The sequence below is a fragment of the Panthera pardus genome, unplaced genomic scaffold (assembly GCF_024362965.1).
Source record: "Panthera pardus isolate Hobbes unplaced genomic scaffold, ASM2436296v1 HiC_scaffold_19, whole genome shotgun sequence".
Taxonomy (NCBI): domain Eukaryota; kingdom Metazoa; phylum Chordata; class Mammalia; order Carnivora; family Felidae; genus Panthera; species Panthera pardus.
In genome coordinates, this window is record NW_026526754.1 from 8,079,436 (window position 1) to 8,095,839 (window position 16,404).

Here is a 16,404-nt window from a genome sequence, read left to right on the forward strand (position 1 = left end):
CTTTATATTCTGCATTTTAAATTTAGTATATCATTTTTTTTTTCGTTTTGTGGAATGTTCTTCAAAAGAAACATTTTTTTAAAGTAGTGTCTCTTTTACTATTATTGTTTAGAGGTAGTATGTAATGTTACAAGCACTTTGAAAATGCAAAAAAATAGAAAAAAGAAAAGAAAAATCACCCATAATTTTAACTCCCAGAGAACTATTGCTGCTATTTGTGTGAAATACCTGTGGTATTTTTTTTTTCCTGTGCTTATCTCATTTTTTACAAGTACTTTTGAGATCATACTCTGTGTGGTTTGTATAATACTTTAAAAAATTTAATATTTAATCCCTTTCATGGTATATTCTTAGAAAACATGGTTTAGGGACACATAAGTCGGTTCCTGGCAGTGTGGTATAGTGGTTAAGATCACAGGCTCCCATGCCAGACTGGGATTGATTCCAGCTTTACCAGCTGTTTTTCTAGCTGTTAACCTTAGAGTAGTTAGTTAACTGTTGCTTTGGTCTTCTCATTTGTAAAATGGAAATATCAATTGTACCTACTGAAAAGATGGTTGTGAGGAGTAAGTGAATCAATACATGTATAGTACTTCCCTGTGTCTGGCATATAGTAAGTGTTCTGTAATATCATTATAAATAATATTGCTGTGGGAGTCTTTGTATATATAGTTTCAGAGTTTCTGCATCTTTTTTTAGGGTAGAATTATACGAGAGAAATACTTGTGTCTAAAGAAATAAACTGTTTTAAGATTCTTCATGTGTTACCCAATTTTCTTCTAGAAGGTTTTGTGAGTTTGTGCTCTTATCTAAGCAACTGAGAGTGCCTGTGCATTGGTCTCGTGTTGGCCTTAGGGTGAATTCCAAAAATAACCAAGTCAAAGGACACCTCTATATGTAATTTTTCATGTGCAAAAGATTTTTATTTGCTAAATCCTTTTTCCTTTATGATTTTCCTCATTTTTTTTGTGCTTAGGAACCCCATCCCCATATCAGGAACTGCTCTTTTGATTGGAGAAGAGACCTCACTTCTTAGAAGTGCAGTCATAGCATCTGTAGCTGCTTTTATTCAAGTGTACTTTTACCCAGAGTACTCAGGATCAGAATTCCTTCAAGCCCCTATCCTAGAAGCCCAGGCTTTTTCACAATGCATGTCTGTAGGCAGGAAATTGTCAGAGACGGGCCGAAGTTATAAAACCATGTCTCATTCTAACTGACAAGACTTTGGAGTTCAGCTTGCTCCTCTTCTTGGAACTTAGGGTGTAGAATCAGGCTGATGCATCATCTAACAAATCTGGAATGTGCTGAAGGGAGTCTCTTTGGGCAGGGGTGGCAGTGAGAGCGACGTGGTCTTAAGAGACAAAAATTTGGAAGAAACCAATTAGGTCATAATTAAGGGGGAAACCCCCAAAATCTGCACTTGTAACCATGGTGAAATTTAGGTGGGTTAGGATAATTAAGTTAGTCTAAAATTGAGATATGAGAGGGGTCCACGTTGTTGTTTGGGAGACTGTCTACAGAAATAATAACCATGCCAAGCTAGACAATTAAAGTTCCATTCTAGAAGAAAGGGCCCAGATAGTCTCCATATAACAACTCCAGGTCAGAGCTGCAAGCTGGTGCCCCATGGGCCAGACTTGACCCACAGATATATTTGTTTGGCCTCGTGTTGTAAGCAATTTTGAATTACTTGCCAAAATATGAAAATCAGGACTGGACCTTTCTTTTGAAAAACCAAAAGTTCTGGTAACCTTGGACCCACATTCCTTACTGACACAATCAGCTGCCTTTGAGTAGTGGTTGCTCTCTTTAAAGGAGCACACACTCTTTAGTCTGCTACAGCCCTCCACTCCCTCTTGTTTTATACCCAGACATTCTTACCATTGCTCACTTGTATTACCTACTTGGACCTTGAAGGTGTTACTGATTCAAATCCTGGCTTTTAGCAGCCCCTTACCCTATTCCCAGGTTACACTGGCAGAGAGATCCTAGCAACTTTTTTTTAAATTGCAGGCTATCTTAGCTACTTACTATCCTAGGGTAGTGGTTCTCAACCGGAGGTGAGTTTGTCCCCCAGGAGGCATTTGGCAAGGTCTGGAGAGATTTTTGGTTGTCACACCTGCTGGGAAGGGGTGCTACTGGCATCTAGTGGGTAGAAGCCAGATCTTATAAAGTACAAACATCTTATAAAGTATAAGACAGCCTCGTACAATTAAGCCTTTTCTAGCCCCAAATGTCAATAGTGCCGAGGTTGAGAAACTCTATTCTAAAGGTGCATTCTACTCATATCTGTGCTGGGAGCTTGGACTCTTCTGTGGTGGGTTGGGCCTCAGGCTGCCAATTGGACTCAGTACGCTTAGAGGCTCTTACTCACTTATGGGACTGTAGGGGAAAATGGCAGTTCTTGAGGTCCATAGGTCCCTTCTCTGGCCAGGTGACCAGCAGCTCACACGTATCATTGGAGATTATTTGCTGTAAAGGTTTCAGTATAGAAGTCATTCAGCATTGACACTGGCATCAAAGCAGAGGCTTGCTCACACTGAGATCCATTTCCCCCACCCTCCACCCCCCATGGTTTGTTTGGCAAGGCCCACAGTGAAGAAGAGCTGGAGGAGGAGGAGCAGGAGCTGGAGGAGATGGGGGAGGGAGACTGCCAAAGGGGAGACGAGTGAAGAAACACTGTATAATTCCTGAATAACTTTCTGTTGTCTCTTGCTGTCTTAGGCGCTAGCGTGGGCAGGGTTCTGAGAAGGAAGGGTATGCTCCCCTTTTTTGGTCAGTTGTTGCTATGGATAGACAGCTTTCATGTTCTGAAAGTGACAGGCCTCAGAAGGACTGGGTCTTTAGCAGTACAAAGACCCTGGAGTCTACCCCTGTATAGAGCATGAATGGTTTGATAATAAGAGTAAATGTGTATATCTGTGTAATTAAAAACAAGGAGGGGGTCCCTGAGTGCCTAAGTTGGTTAAGCGTCTGACTCTTGATCTCAGCTCAGGTCATGATCTCAGGGCTTGTGGGTTTGAGCCCTGCATTGGGCTCAGTGTTTACAGCCCGGAGTCTGCTTGGGATTCTCTCTCTCTCCCTCTCTCTCTTTGCCCCTTCCCGCTTGTTCATGAGCACACACATATATTCTAAATAAATAAATAAATAAATAAATAAATAAATAAACTTTAAGCAAACAAACAAGGGGGTTTCTTAACAAGGCATATACCTGACATATTCATATGCATCCTGAGAGGTAGCTCCAGATTCCAGGATTTACATTTGGAAGGGTTTACTTCTCCTGGACTGTTGTACATTTTTCTCCTAATATATTTGTAGATGGTCTCTCCCCTGCTTTTTTTCTTCTTCTGCCTTGTAGCTGCTGTTGTTAAGGATTGCACTCCTCTGTCCTTGAGTGCCCCTTAGTAACACCCAGCTTGTTTGTGGGAGGAATTGGAAGGGTTCCTTCCTTTCCCTGTTGCTGTGGGAAAAGGGAGCTGTGACTATCAGCATAACTGGGACTATAGCTGCAGATTGCCAAGTCATCTCCTCATCAGAAAGAGAATATGAGAGGCACAGTTCTGTTGTAGGGCACATGTATTATCCAGGATGAATTTCGGCTTCAAACAACTGAAAACCGAAAGCAGTGTGGCTCAAATATATTGAAGTTTATTTCTCTCACAGCATTGTGGGGCTAGTAGGATGACTTTATAGTTTTTCGGGGAGCCAGGTTCCTTCCTTCTGCTTTACTGCTCTGCCATCTTCAGCATGCGACTTCTATCTAGCTGGTGGTCCAAGATGGCTACTCACGCTCTAGCTGCCAAGTCTGCACTGTGGCTGATACGGAGAACAAAGAAAGGCATGTGCTGCCCTTCAAACAGACTTCCTGAGGTCTTATTTATATGAATGTTTGCTTACATCCCTGGGGCAAGAACTTAGTTATCTGGCCATACCTGCCTGCGGAGAGAGGCTGGGAAATGTCAACTTTATTTTGGGCGGCCATGACTACGCTAAAATTTCTATTACTAAGGAAAAAATGGAAGAAGAAATATTAAAAGATAACTAGCAGTTTTTGCCACAGAGAGACTTTAGGGATTTGTTTCTGCTTTGGGGTTGGGTATGGATCTGCTAAAGCCCCTAGAGACTGAAGACCCTCACATGGACCCCACACTTGCTGGTACAGGCTTTCCAGCCAGGAAATGAGATGGGGAGAAGAGGGAAGTCTTGGATGTTGTAATTGTGGATGTGTAACGCTCAGTTGCGTCTGAGCACCTGGCCTCCAGGCTCAGCTTTGTGCTTAAGCCCTGACAGAATCTATGGTGCTAGATGGGGATGGGAATTTGGGGAGGCTTGGAGGGGTGGGATCAGATAGTGATATGTTTCTTAATTAAAATCAGGAAAACCTTAAGGGGACTTGGCTTCTGCATGGTAGACTGTTCTTGGAGCTCCCTGTTCTCTGGCAGGGCTGAGAGTATGGTTAAGCAAGTAAGGCTCTGGGGACAGCATTTAAGGATGCATTCACTCTGGGGGTGAGTACCCCAGACACCTGGGGGTGTCTGGGTGGTCCATTGGTTAAGAGTCCGACTCTTGGTTTCGGCTCAGGTCATGATCTAGCAGTTGGTAAGTATGAGCCCCGCCCTGACGATGCAGAGCCTGCTCAGGATTCTCTCTCTTTCTGCCCCTCCCCTGCTCCTGCTCTCTCTCTTCCCTTCTCTCTCTCAAAAAATAAATAAATAAACTTAAAAAAAAAAAAAAAAGAAAAAAAGGATGCACTCATTCTGAGGTTCTCCAGGCGACCCTGAAAGTGAGCACCTCCTTAAATTTTGTGCCCCAGACACCCTCCTTACCTCACCCTACTTCTGGCCTTGCTCCCTGGCTACACGTTGTTTTAGATTAAGTATTTTAATTTTTACTGAGGAAGAAGCATTTATGCATGGTAAATAAGTCAGTGTAAAACAGTGTGCAATGGAAAACGTGTCTCTCCCTCACCAGAGCTTTGGTCTTCTTCCCCAGAGGCAACCACTGTGACCAAGCTCTTTTGTATCTTTCCAGCTGTCATTCAGAAGGGGCTCTGAGGGGATTTCCACGAAGAGCTGCCTTCTTTCACTTATTGGCAGGAGTCATTGAATTGCACTATGTGCAATATTTACTTGTGTGCTGAGAGGATCAAGCCAGGGGGGAGATGTGTAGCAGGATGGAGGGAAGGAGAAGGAACAGGAGTGAGAGGGAGTGCCTGTCAGTGAGGCTGTGGAGTATGTCTTCTTTTCTCCCCCATCTTGCAGCCACATCTTGGTGCTGTAAGGCACAAGCACGGTGAGCACAGCTAGGGCATCGTGAGATAGTCTCTTTCTTTGTGTGTATGTCCGTCTTTTTGTCTGTCACTCTTTTTGTCCCTTCTCTCTGTCTCTCTTGGTCTGTCTCTTATCTCTCTCTCCCCTGTCTTCTGTGTATTTCTGCACCTTTCTCTGTTAGTCTTTTTCTCACAAGCTGCACACCCTCTCACCTCTGCTTCTTTTCATAGTCCTGTTTCCTTCCTCTGCTTTTTTGTGGTTTTTGTTCCTCTGTTACAAGGGCCTGTATGTACCTTCGACTTGCTGTGTCTCCCAACTCTGCTACTGTTAGATAGATTCCATTTCTTGCTGCCCCACTCTGTGTTCCTGGGAAAGACAATTGAATAGGTTCACCTTGGGTGATCAGCTGTGATAGGTGAGGGGGGGCAATTCCCAAGAAGGGGCCTGGCAGATACCTCAAAATATGCTTACTGTGTTGGATAGGGGTCTGTGGATTACTGGTGGCTATTAACTTGGTAATCCTTATGCTAGCTGATCTAGGCTTAACCCCCACAGAGAACTTGGATTAGCAGGGCAGGTCCCTGGGAAGACCTGCCAGCAGCATGCATTCCTTTGGCCTTCCCTCCTCTTTGACCATTGCCTTCCTCCATCCCCCGTATGACTAACTAGTGAGCACCTGTATCATTTGCCAGAGTACTGAGTGAAAGGTCTTTAAGGGCTATGGAGGCTGTTTAGCCACCATGTTTATTTCCACAGGCTCTAGTCTCCCTCACATCTGAGTAGAGAAATGTCAACTTTGTGACAATTGCCTCACTCTAGGGAATTGGTGATTAAGTGAAAGTCATCACCATCTTTTTTTAAATGTTTATTTTAGAGAGAGAGAGAGAGTGTGTGTGTGTGTGTGTGTGTGTGTGTGTGCGCGCGCGCAAGTGCAAGTGGGGGAGGGGCAGAGAGAGAGAATTTCAACTGGGTCTGCACTGTCAGTGGGGAGCCTGACATGGGGCTTGAACTGATGAACCGCAAAGACCATGACCTGAGCCGAAATCAAGAGTTGGATGCTCAACCGACTGAGCCACCCAGACACTCCAAAGTTCATCAACATCTTGATTCCAACCAGAGTTTATCAGTTCCCCTCTTTGCTTGGCAATAAGCTTAAGAAAACAATATGCTTTTGTTTCCCCCTAATAGTTGTGGTCTTCTATGGGCACATGCCCAAGGGGGAGACCTTCATGAGACAGATGTCCGTATGACCATAGCATGAGTTACTAAGCCGTGCTGTGAAGTGGAAAGGCCATAGGGTTCAGGGAGAGAGAGCTCAGTGAGGGGCTGCCTGGTATATTTGGGGAAGATTTTACAGAGGAGGTGGGGATTTAGCTAGATCTTGAAAGTGGGACTTGTTGGCTGTGGCAGGAGGAGGAAGAAAGGACATTTCTTTTAAATGTATATATGGCACCAGTAAGAAGAGAGTCTGGCTGAAGGAGAGGGTGCAAAATGGGTAGGAGTAGGTGGAGGCAGCCTGGAGGATGAACCCAAAAGATTTTGTAATAACGTTTGAGGTTCACATAACAGTTCTATTGTTGGAGGCTTAGAGCAGTACTTAGCAGTGTCACTGTGGAGCCTCTTGTATTCTGTTCTTGTGTCTTCCTGGTGGGTCAGAGCAGTCCCTGTTTAGCAACAGTAAGGTGCTGGGACACTCTGCATAGGGCCCAGATATCACTGATGTCCTCGAAGAGCTGGAACGTAAAGCCAGCAGTGCAGACAGGAGCCTAGAGAATGTCCAAGCAAGCTTCGTTTTGCATGGGCCTCACTGAGAATCAGGAGGTTTGGATAGAAATGGAGGGGGTGGATGGGGAGGGGGTCCTTGTAAGCTTAGGAATGTTGGTTAGCCTTATCTATAAAATGGGAATAGGAACACCTGTATTTTAAGGTTGTGAGAATTAATCGAGAGGATGCATGTGGAATTGTCAGGTACATAACAGGCTTTTAAAAATATACACTTACATGCAAAACATTGTCTCTCTAATTCCTAGGTGACTTGCCACTTGTATTTAAATTCACCTCATTTATTGATGGACCTCTCTTGTCCCCACTTTCTAATATGGCCATGGAAATGTTTTGTGCCTTGGGTGGCTTGGAACCTTGGAAGTCTGAGTGGGGAAGGGTGGGTGAAATCCATTATTTCTGGGCCTGGGGGCAATTTCCAAAAATGATTCTGGCTGTCAGAATTAATGAATATGTGTTAATGCATGCCTTTGTATCTTAACTTGTCAACAGTGATGGTCAGATGGTGGATGTCCCTCCATTTGCCTGTTCTTGTGGTTCTGACTCGATCATTGGCCCCTTTGGTTTTAGTTAGGGCAGAAGTGATGCTCTCTAAGGAGAGGTTGGGTCACTGTGCCCTCAGCTCAAGCCTGCCAGTGATTTTATGTTTTTCCTTCTAGGTCTGCTGACATTTGTCAACTGTGCCTATGTCAAGTGGGGCACACGTGTGCAGGACACGTTCACTTATGCCAAGGTCTTAGCGCTCATTGCCATCATTGTCATGGGCCTCGTTAAACTGTGCCAGGGTAAGATGGGCCTGGGCTTGGAAGGAGGGTGAATGACTCCAGGAATTTGTGTGGATTTCCTGAGGAGGACATGGGAAATCTTGGCTTAACTGATCAGCTCATTCTATGTATATCCTAGACTGTCATTGAGAGTAAGACATCTGTTCCTGGGCTCCTTGGACCAGGCTGGCTTGGCCAACTGAACATGAGTCAGTCCCTCCCTCAGGGCTGTTTTCCCTTTGTGGAGGCTGGGAACATTGCAAGAAGGCAGCTGAGAGCCTAGGAATTCTTGAAACCTGGGTCGTGTGTAATTGGGTCATAAATGTAGCTGATGGGGATAGAGTGAGCCCTACTGTGGCCCTGTTTTTGGTCTGTGACTGCCAGGCAGCAAGTAGGAAGACTTGGCCCTCCTTGAGAGGAGTGGGAAGGTGTGCATAGAAGTTGGATGGAATGTAGAAATGAGTGGTTATTTTGGAGTCTTTACTTTTTGTTTTTATTTAGCATTTGAACCCAAAGTCAGCTCTCAGCAAAATATTAAAATAGTATGAAGCACTGGCTTTCCTACATGTTGGCTTTAGAAAGCGTTTCATTCCTGAATCAGAGTAAACTAGCAGGGAGGGTAATAGGCCTCATGAGGTCTCCTGAGCTCTTAGGGAAGTCCTGTGGTGTCTTTGGCCAAGGATATCTCAATCACTTACTTAGCAACCCAGTTCTATATTGTCTGTCTCTAAACTCAGCTGTGTTTACATTTACCAGGGAGAGGTGAGACCCCCTTCTCAGATCTATTGGTTTTGGAATTCAGAAAGCTCTGTTTTCAAGTGCCTTCGGTGATTCTTGTCCAGTACCTTGGCATATGTGCCAAGTTAGTACAGCCAGCCACCTGGATGTCCCTGGAGTCTCAGGAACATCTCAGGTCAAATTGGGTAGCTGAATTAGCCTCCTACCAAGATCTGTGCCTTAGGAAACCACTGCTGTGAATGATGACTGACACCTCTCGGGCATGAAAACCCCTATTTTCCCTTCTCTTGCTGCACACCCATCCCTTTTTGATACATTGAAGGAATAGGTCTGCTTTTTGCAGGGGATTACAGCAGGCTTCCTTAGAAGTATGGATCTTGTAAGAAAAAAAAAAAAAAGTATGGATCTTGTTTAAAAAACCTCCAGTGTGTCTAGAAGGTTTCTCTTCTGGGCAACTGGGTGCTGCTCCCTTGGCTTTCAACTGTGCGGGCTCCAGATGCCTCCAAGGAGAACGGCAGGTGCCTAGGCTGGCTCTCCACAGGTGGAAGTGGCTTAGGCCTACCCCAGGCGCAGTGAGAGATAAGAAGACCCCAGTTCCTACATAGCCTGTGATTTCCTGCTGCATGCAACCGCAGCCCCTGCAATTAGAGCAACAGAGTTCCCTCCATGAGAATGAGAAAACTGTTTGACCACATTGTGCAGTGGTCTTGGCCAAAAGAGATAGTTCCACAGGAAGGTCTAATTGTTAGTTAAAAATGTAAAACAGGGTTATTTCTAAAAATAGGAAGAACTCTGGCCTACCTTGAGGTCACTTGGAAATTCAGCAGAGCTTTGGAAAAGGTGTTATCACTTCAGAAGGCAGCCAGGAATGTTTTTGTTTTTCTGAGATTGTGTAATTTTGCTAAAGGAATATGAACTTTCTTGAGGGAGTGGGTGGGGTGATAAAGTACAGGGAGCTGGTGGTTGTTCTTTTGGTGTTAAATTATGTTTTTTTTCTTCCCTCTGCCCGCTTGCTTTTCCCTTTTCTTGACCCTCCTCTTTTTTTCTTCCCTCTTCACTTCCTCTTTCTTACTGCCTCTCCCTGTTCTTCCTCTTCTCCCTATACCTTCCATCTCTCCCCTCCTTCTTCCTCTTCCTTCTCCCTGAACCCCTTCCCCTACCTGCCTTTGCCCCCACAGGACACTCTGAGCACTTTCAGGATGCCTTTGAGGGTTCCTCCTGGGACATGGGAGACCTCTCTCTCGCCCTCTACTCTGCCCTCTTCTCTTACTCAGGTTGGGACACCCTTAATTTTGTAACAGAAGAAATCAAAAACCCAGAAAGGTAACGGTGGGATCACACTCTCTCCCCCCAACTTGGCTGGAACTCCTGCTAATAGTGGGCACACTTGCCCTCCTCCCTCTCCTCCTTTCTCTTTCTCTCATTCCTTCTTCTTCTCCCTACTGCCCTTTCTCTAGCTTGGAGGAATTAGGGGGTAAGCTGGGAATGAGTGAAGGTGGGAAAGCCCCTGGCTCCTCACCCTCAGGTTTACACTGAAGGATCCCCAGGGTCCTTGCTCAAGGAGAGGTCCTTCAGTGGGCAGTAGCTGACCCAGCTGGGGCTAAGGTGTTAGAACCTCGTCTCTGGTGCTGACACTGAGGCCTGAGGAGTCAGGAGCTTATTCTGGGCAGCCAGTTCCCCAGCCTGACCTCCAGTCCCTGGAGGACACTGCTCCTTCAGTGGGGTCCACTGGTCCTATTGTGGTGAGGATCAAATACTGATCCCCAGCTATCCTCACAGAGAAGGGTTTCTCTCTCCCCCTCTCCTTCTCCCTCTCTCCCTCGCTCTCTCTGTTTCTCCATGGAAAGGGCATGGGATTCATATCCACCTTTGACCATGTGGGGAAGAGGAGCCTGCCTCAAAGATTTAGAACCAGGGAACTGTTAAACTTCAGACAAATCCTTGGGTTAACTTTTTTTGACTCCAAGGATAGTTGATTCTAGGTAGTCCTGTCTCACTTGTCCTGACAGAAATTTGCCCCTGGCCATTGGGATTTCTATGCCAATTGTGACGCTCATCTACATCCTGACCAATGTGGCCTATTACACAGTGCTGAGCATTTCAGATGTTCTTGACAGTGATGCTGTGGCTGTGGTGAGTACCCATTTGCTCATCACCTTTTCATACTGAATGGCTCAATCTTTCTTTCTGCAGCCATTCTAGTTCTGCAGGGTGGGATGATGGGTCTAGGTTAGAGGGTGGGTGGGCTGCTCAGTAGTGATGGCATTTGTCCTGACAGCATAGGTACAGGAGGCTTATGAAAGCCTGTCCTGTGCTGAGTGCCTTCTGTGCTCTGCCCTCAGACATTTGCTGACCAGACATTTGGCATGTTCAGCTGGACCATTCCTATTGCCGTTGCCCTGTCCTGCTTTGGGGGCCTCAATGCGTCTATCTTTGCTTCATCAAGGTACTGTGTTTCTGCCTTATCAATAACAGACTGCGGTATTTAATCCCCTCAGGCTCTAGGTGAGCCTGTAAGAGCCCTTCTTTCTCTTGGATATATAGGGTGTGTGTGTGTGTAAGCTAATGTGCATGCATATGCTTGCCTTTGTGCAAACATTGTGTGCTTGAAGCTCACACTTCCGTCTGAGACGAGGACAAACTGGTTAGAGGTAGAGCGGAGGAAGGTCGTAGCTTGGAGTAGTGATCCTGTCAGGGACTATACTCTAGGCTCCTAGAGTGGGTTATCTGCAGCCCCAGGATTCATTCCTTTAGAAGATTATTATTGAGCACTTGCTGTGTACCAGGTATTAGTACAGGATAACTCTGCCCCTCATTTCAAAAACACTAAGGCTGGCAGGTAGGCTCTTGCTCTCCTCTATACATAGAGACTTATCTATAGGAGCACTTGTCTTTCCTCCTGTTTCAGAGAAAAGAGCAGTTCTGCTCTTCCAGGCTCACTCTGGGTTCTAGTATCACCCTCTTCTTTAGCATTTTGCTTCATCACTTGGCCCTTCTCTTTGGTGGATGTTCAGTTGGAGCCAGCTCTGCGCTTCTCTCATCTCTACTTAGTGAAATCACAAAACAACTTTTCTTATCTCCCTTCTTCCTTATGGACACACTTCTTGAGGGAATAGTATGCACTTTGACTGTCAGTCATTTTTCTAACCATTATACTTTGGCTTCTACTACCTAAAAAAATGTTCTTATTACCAGTGTACCTGTGTACATTGTGTACCAGTGACCTCCTTCTTAGCCTGCTTTTAGTCCTTATCCTACTGGATCCCCAAAGCAAGTGATGCTTACCACCCTCTACTTCGGAAACTATTCCTGTGACTCTGTGACTCTCTGATATCTGAGAGAAAGGCTTCTTTCCCGATTTCTCTTCCACTCACCTTATAAACGTTGCTGTCCCAGGACTGGGAGTGTAATAGATATTCAATAGATACTTTCTGCATGAACAGATAAGATGAACTAATAAAATAGTTTCATCCTGTTTATTTTTCTTACTAGTTTTGACTCCCCAGTCCATGTACCTGGGGTCTCCCTAGGGTAACCAGAATAATAGAGAAATCAAAGTCTTGTAAAACAGTATGGTGTCATCTTCCCTTGCTTCAGCCTGGTGTGGCCAGGGTTGCACCAGATGTGACTCTTAACAAGTTACCCCACCCAGAGATGGTGTTTCCTATAGCCTTACCCTTACTGATTCCTAAGACATCCCAATTGGCTCTGTCAATCTTCTTCTTCTTTTTTTAATTCTTTATGTTTGAGAGAGAGAAGGAGTGAGAGAGACCGAGCATGAGAAGGTGAGGGGCAGAGAGAGAGGGAGACACAGAATTTGAAACAGGCTTCAGGCTCCTAAGCTGTCAGCACAGAGCCTGACACAGGGCTCAAACCCATGAACTGAGATCATGACCGGAGCCGAAGTCAGATGCTTAACCAACTGAGCCGCCCAGGCACCGTTCCTTCCTTCCTTCCTTCCTTCCTTCCTTCCTTCCTTCCTTCCTTCCTTCCTTCCTTCCTTCCTTCTTTCCTTCCTTCCTTCCTTTCTTCCTTTTTAGGTTATTTATCTTTGAGAGAGAGAGCATGAGCAAGGAGGGGCAGAGAGAGAAAGAGAGAGAGAATCCCAAGCAGGCTCTGCGCTGTCAGTGCGGAGCCCCAGGTAGGGCTTGAACTCACAATCTGTGAGTTCATAGATCATTACCTGAGTGGAAACCAAGAATTGGACACTTAATCGACTGAGCCACCAGACACCGCTCTTTTTTTTTTTTTAATGTTTATTTACTTATTTTGAGAGAGAGAAAGCAAGAGAGAGAAAGAGAGCAGGGAAGGGGCAGAGAGAGGGAGAGAGAAGGAGAGAGAGAGAGAGAGAGAGAGAGAGAGAGAGAGAGAGAGAGAATCCCTAGCAGGCTCCACACTGTCAGCACAGTGCCTGATGTGGGGCTCAATCCCACACACCTTGAGATCATGACCTGAGCTGAAATCAAGAGTCGGACACTTAACTGACTGAGCCACCTAGGTGCCCCAGCTCTGACAGTCTTCTTAAAATATTTAAGTGGTAGGTGCCTTTTAACCTCATTCAGCTATATTGTGGCATTGACAGGATGGGGGTGGGGATAGGGGATGCAGAGAGTAAGGGTCTGCATATAAAGGGGACTGCAGTGATATCAAGATAATGCACAATTGTTTCTGTCTTACCTTCTCACTTTTTCTTTATTACCTATGTAGTTGTCTTTGTCTTTGTACTAGACACCTTTGCTGCACCAGGACATTATGTCCCCTTCCAGCATCCCCTCTACCATATTTCTTCTCTACCTAGCACAAATTATTAACCTCGTGTGAGCCAACTCCCAATATCTTGCCCTATGACCCTTCCAGATGCTATCTTCAACTCCTGTGGCTCCACCTGGATGGCCCACAGGTATCTCAATGCACTCCACTTGTGCTTTGTCTCTAGTTGTGATGTTATGTGCTATCAGTTCTCCTTGTGTGGCCTCTTTATTTTTCCCTTGGTGTCTACCCTCTTCTTCCAACTCAAACATGTACATGCATGCACACACATATATACACACACACATGTAATGTATCACCAAATTTACTTGCGGTTGTCACATATGTCTTGTTCTCTCCTAAGCCAGGGTGTCTACCCTCATTCAGGCCTCTTCTCTTATGGGACAGTTGTCACAGATTGCTTTCTTGTGTGGCCTTCTCCCTATACCCTAGCCTCTCCCTCCTTTAGTTGGCTTCCATGATGCCCCCAGAGTCTCTGTGTCAAATCCTGTCAGGCCTTTACTTCAGAGCCACAGCTGACTCTCATTGTTTGTTTAGACTCCACAGCATGGCCTGTGTGCAAGTTCTTTCCAGCTGTCTCCTCACACACCTTATCCTGGGACTGCAGGCATTCTAGTACCAACCTTCAAGGAGGCCACCCTCTTTCACTCCTCCAAGCTTCTTTTGCCTTTGCCTGTGCTGTTTCCCACCTACCCACTCACCTTCTGGCAAACTCCAACTCTTCTTCCCAGCCCAGATATGGTTATCTCTTGTAAGGTTTCTTATTCCCCCAGCCCACCCAAGCCTGGTGAATGCCATGTGCTCCATGATGATGCTGTACACCCTGGTCTGTGGTTCATTTCTCTGCTGCTCTGTTTCTTAATCAGTAGGGCTCTTTGGGGACAGAGAGGAGGCCTGGGTTGTCTCTTTGAGCCTCAGGCTTGTCCTGTCCTATCATATATCAGGAGCTCGGGGAAGATAGAGAGAGCTGGCTGCCCTTCTTTTCTTTTTTTTTTTTTAACATTTATTTATTTTTGAGACAGAGAGAGACAGAGCATGAACGGGGGAGGGTCAGAGAGAGTGGGAGACACAGAATCAGAAGCAGGCTCCAGGCTCTGAGCGATCAGCCCAGAGCCCGACGCGGGGCTCGAACTCACGGACCGCGAGATCGTGACCTGAGCCGAAGTCGGCCGCTTAACCGACTGAGCCACCCAGGCGTCCCTGGCTGCCCTTCTTTAAACAGCCATTGTATTAAGTATGAAATTTGTGGGGTGATAGAGTGGAGGTACCCTTGGTGGAATGGATTGGAGTGCCAGTGAGTGATGGGAGGGTGAGGCATTCATTGGGTGATTGGTGGGTTTTATAGCTGAGGGGCTGGCGGCTGTCCATGGCCAACAGTGAGGTAGGACGTGCCTGGATAATGTTGAAGTACCGTACCCATGGTTGGAGGTTGGAAACATCTGTGGGTAAAGTTGGGGTGAGGGTGAGGGTAGGTTGGGTTGGGCATGCATAGAGAGCGTGTGATGCTCCTGAGATACTGCCTCCTGCTTTTTTCTGGAGCTCTGAGCCTAGTTTGTCTGAGGAGTATGGCTGCATAGCTAAGTGAAAGGATCATCCTGACACACTTCTTGTCCTTTTAGGTTGTTCTTCGTGGGCTCCCGTGAGGGCCACCTCCCAGATGTACTGTCCATGATCCACATTGAGCGTTTTACACCCATCCCTGCTTTATTGTTCAATGTAAGCTCTGCTGGGGTGGGTGTGGGGATTGTAGTCCCCCTGCTGACATTATGAGAAGACTGGGTGGGAGGTATAGCAGCTTCTTAAGACATTTCCCAAGCCAAAGGGCACCTGGGTGGCTTGGTCAGTTAAGATATTTTCCGAGCCTCTTAGTGTTTATTCTCTTTTCTTAAACTTTTTTAAAAATATAAAAGTAAAACAGGGCACCTAGGTGGCTCAGTTGGTTGAGCATCCAACTTCAGCTCAGGTCATGATCTCATAGCTCGTGAGTTCGGGCCCCACATTGGGCTCTGTGCGGACAGCTCAGAGCCTGGATCCTACTTCAGATTCCATGTCTCTCTCTCTCTCTCTCTGCCCCTCCCATGCTCACACTCTGTTTCTTTCTCTCTCAAAAATAAATACACATTAAATTTTTTTTTAAGTAAAACAATTATATTAGAGAAGGAAACAGTACAAAAGAATATAAAAATGAATTTGTAAAATTTATCTATCTTTTCTGTCAGTAGTTCTTTTCTTCTCCTTCTCCTCCTTTCTAGCTCTTTTTTTTTTTTTTTTAATTTAATGAAAGCATATTTAGAAAAGCCAGTCCAGTTGTATACCAACTACCTAGGGGCCTCTATTCATACTATAGACATCATAGATTTATATACAGTAGATAGCAGTAAAGCATTTTATTCTAACAAAATCAGTAAATTATGAAAGTATTCTAACAAATGAGAAAAGACCTGAAGTAGGACTGCCATTTTCTCATTTGCACTAAGGTATTATATATATGAAGGCCAACAAAGGCCTTGAGAAACCTTACTCCAAGATTTGGTGGACAGTTTTATTTATTTATTTTTGTCATTTAGTTATTTTCTGGTTTCATTACTTAAGTTTAAATTTTGGATTCATCTGGAATTTATAGTGTATGGAGTGAGGGGGGGAGAATTCACTTAATTTTTTCTCAAATGGCTAGCCAGCCATACCAATATCATTTATTAAATAATCCATTTATCCACAGTTTAAAATTATTCTCGTATAAAAATAATAGCTAATTTTTAGGGTGCTTCATATGTACCAAGTACAATTACATACCCCTTAAGTAGTATCATCAGCTCAACTTATCTTCTCCATTAACACCAACCTTCATTATTTAGCTTTGTACTGAATTTCTAAAAACTTTTTTTTTTTTTTAATGAAGGTTTGGTTACTTCTTTTTTTTTTATTAAATTTTTTTTTTAACGTTTATTTATTTTCGAGACAGGGAGAGACAGAGCATGAACAGGGGAGGGTCAGAGAGAGGGAGACACAGAATATGAAGCAGGCTCCAGGCTCTGAGCTGTCAGCACAGAGCCCGACGCGGGGCTCAAACTCACGGA

The 16,404-nt window shown here is 45.1% G+C and overlaps 1 protein-coding gene across 5 annotated transcripts in view; it reads left to right on the forward strand.

The window, feature by feature from the left end:
* Positions 1 to 16,404, forward strand: part of SLC7A6 (solute carrier family 7 member 6) — a 36,024-nt gene that overhangs the window by 14,461 nt on the left and 5,159 nt on the right. For all 5 annotated transcript variants that reach the window (XM_019455475.2, XM_053906597.1, XM_019455478.2 and 2 more), the window contains exons 3-7: positions 7,715 to 7,840; positions 9,736 to 9,880; positions 10,567 to 10,690; positions 10,900 to 11,003; positions 14,947 to 15,043. In XM_019455475.2, coding sequence (XP_019311020.1) covers positions 7,715 to 7,840; positions 9,736 to 9,880; positions 10,567 to 10,690; positions 10,900 to 11,003; positions 14,947 to 15,043 — 596 coding nt within the window. The remainder of the gene's footprint in view (positions 1 to 7,714; positions 7,841 to 9,735; positions 9,881 to 10,566; positions 10,691 to 10,899; positions 11,004 to 14,946; positions 15,044 to 16,404) is intronic.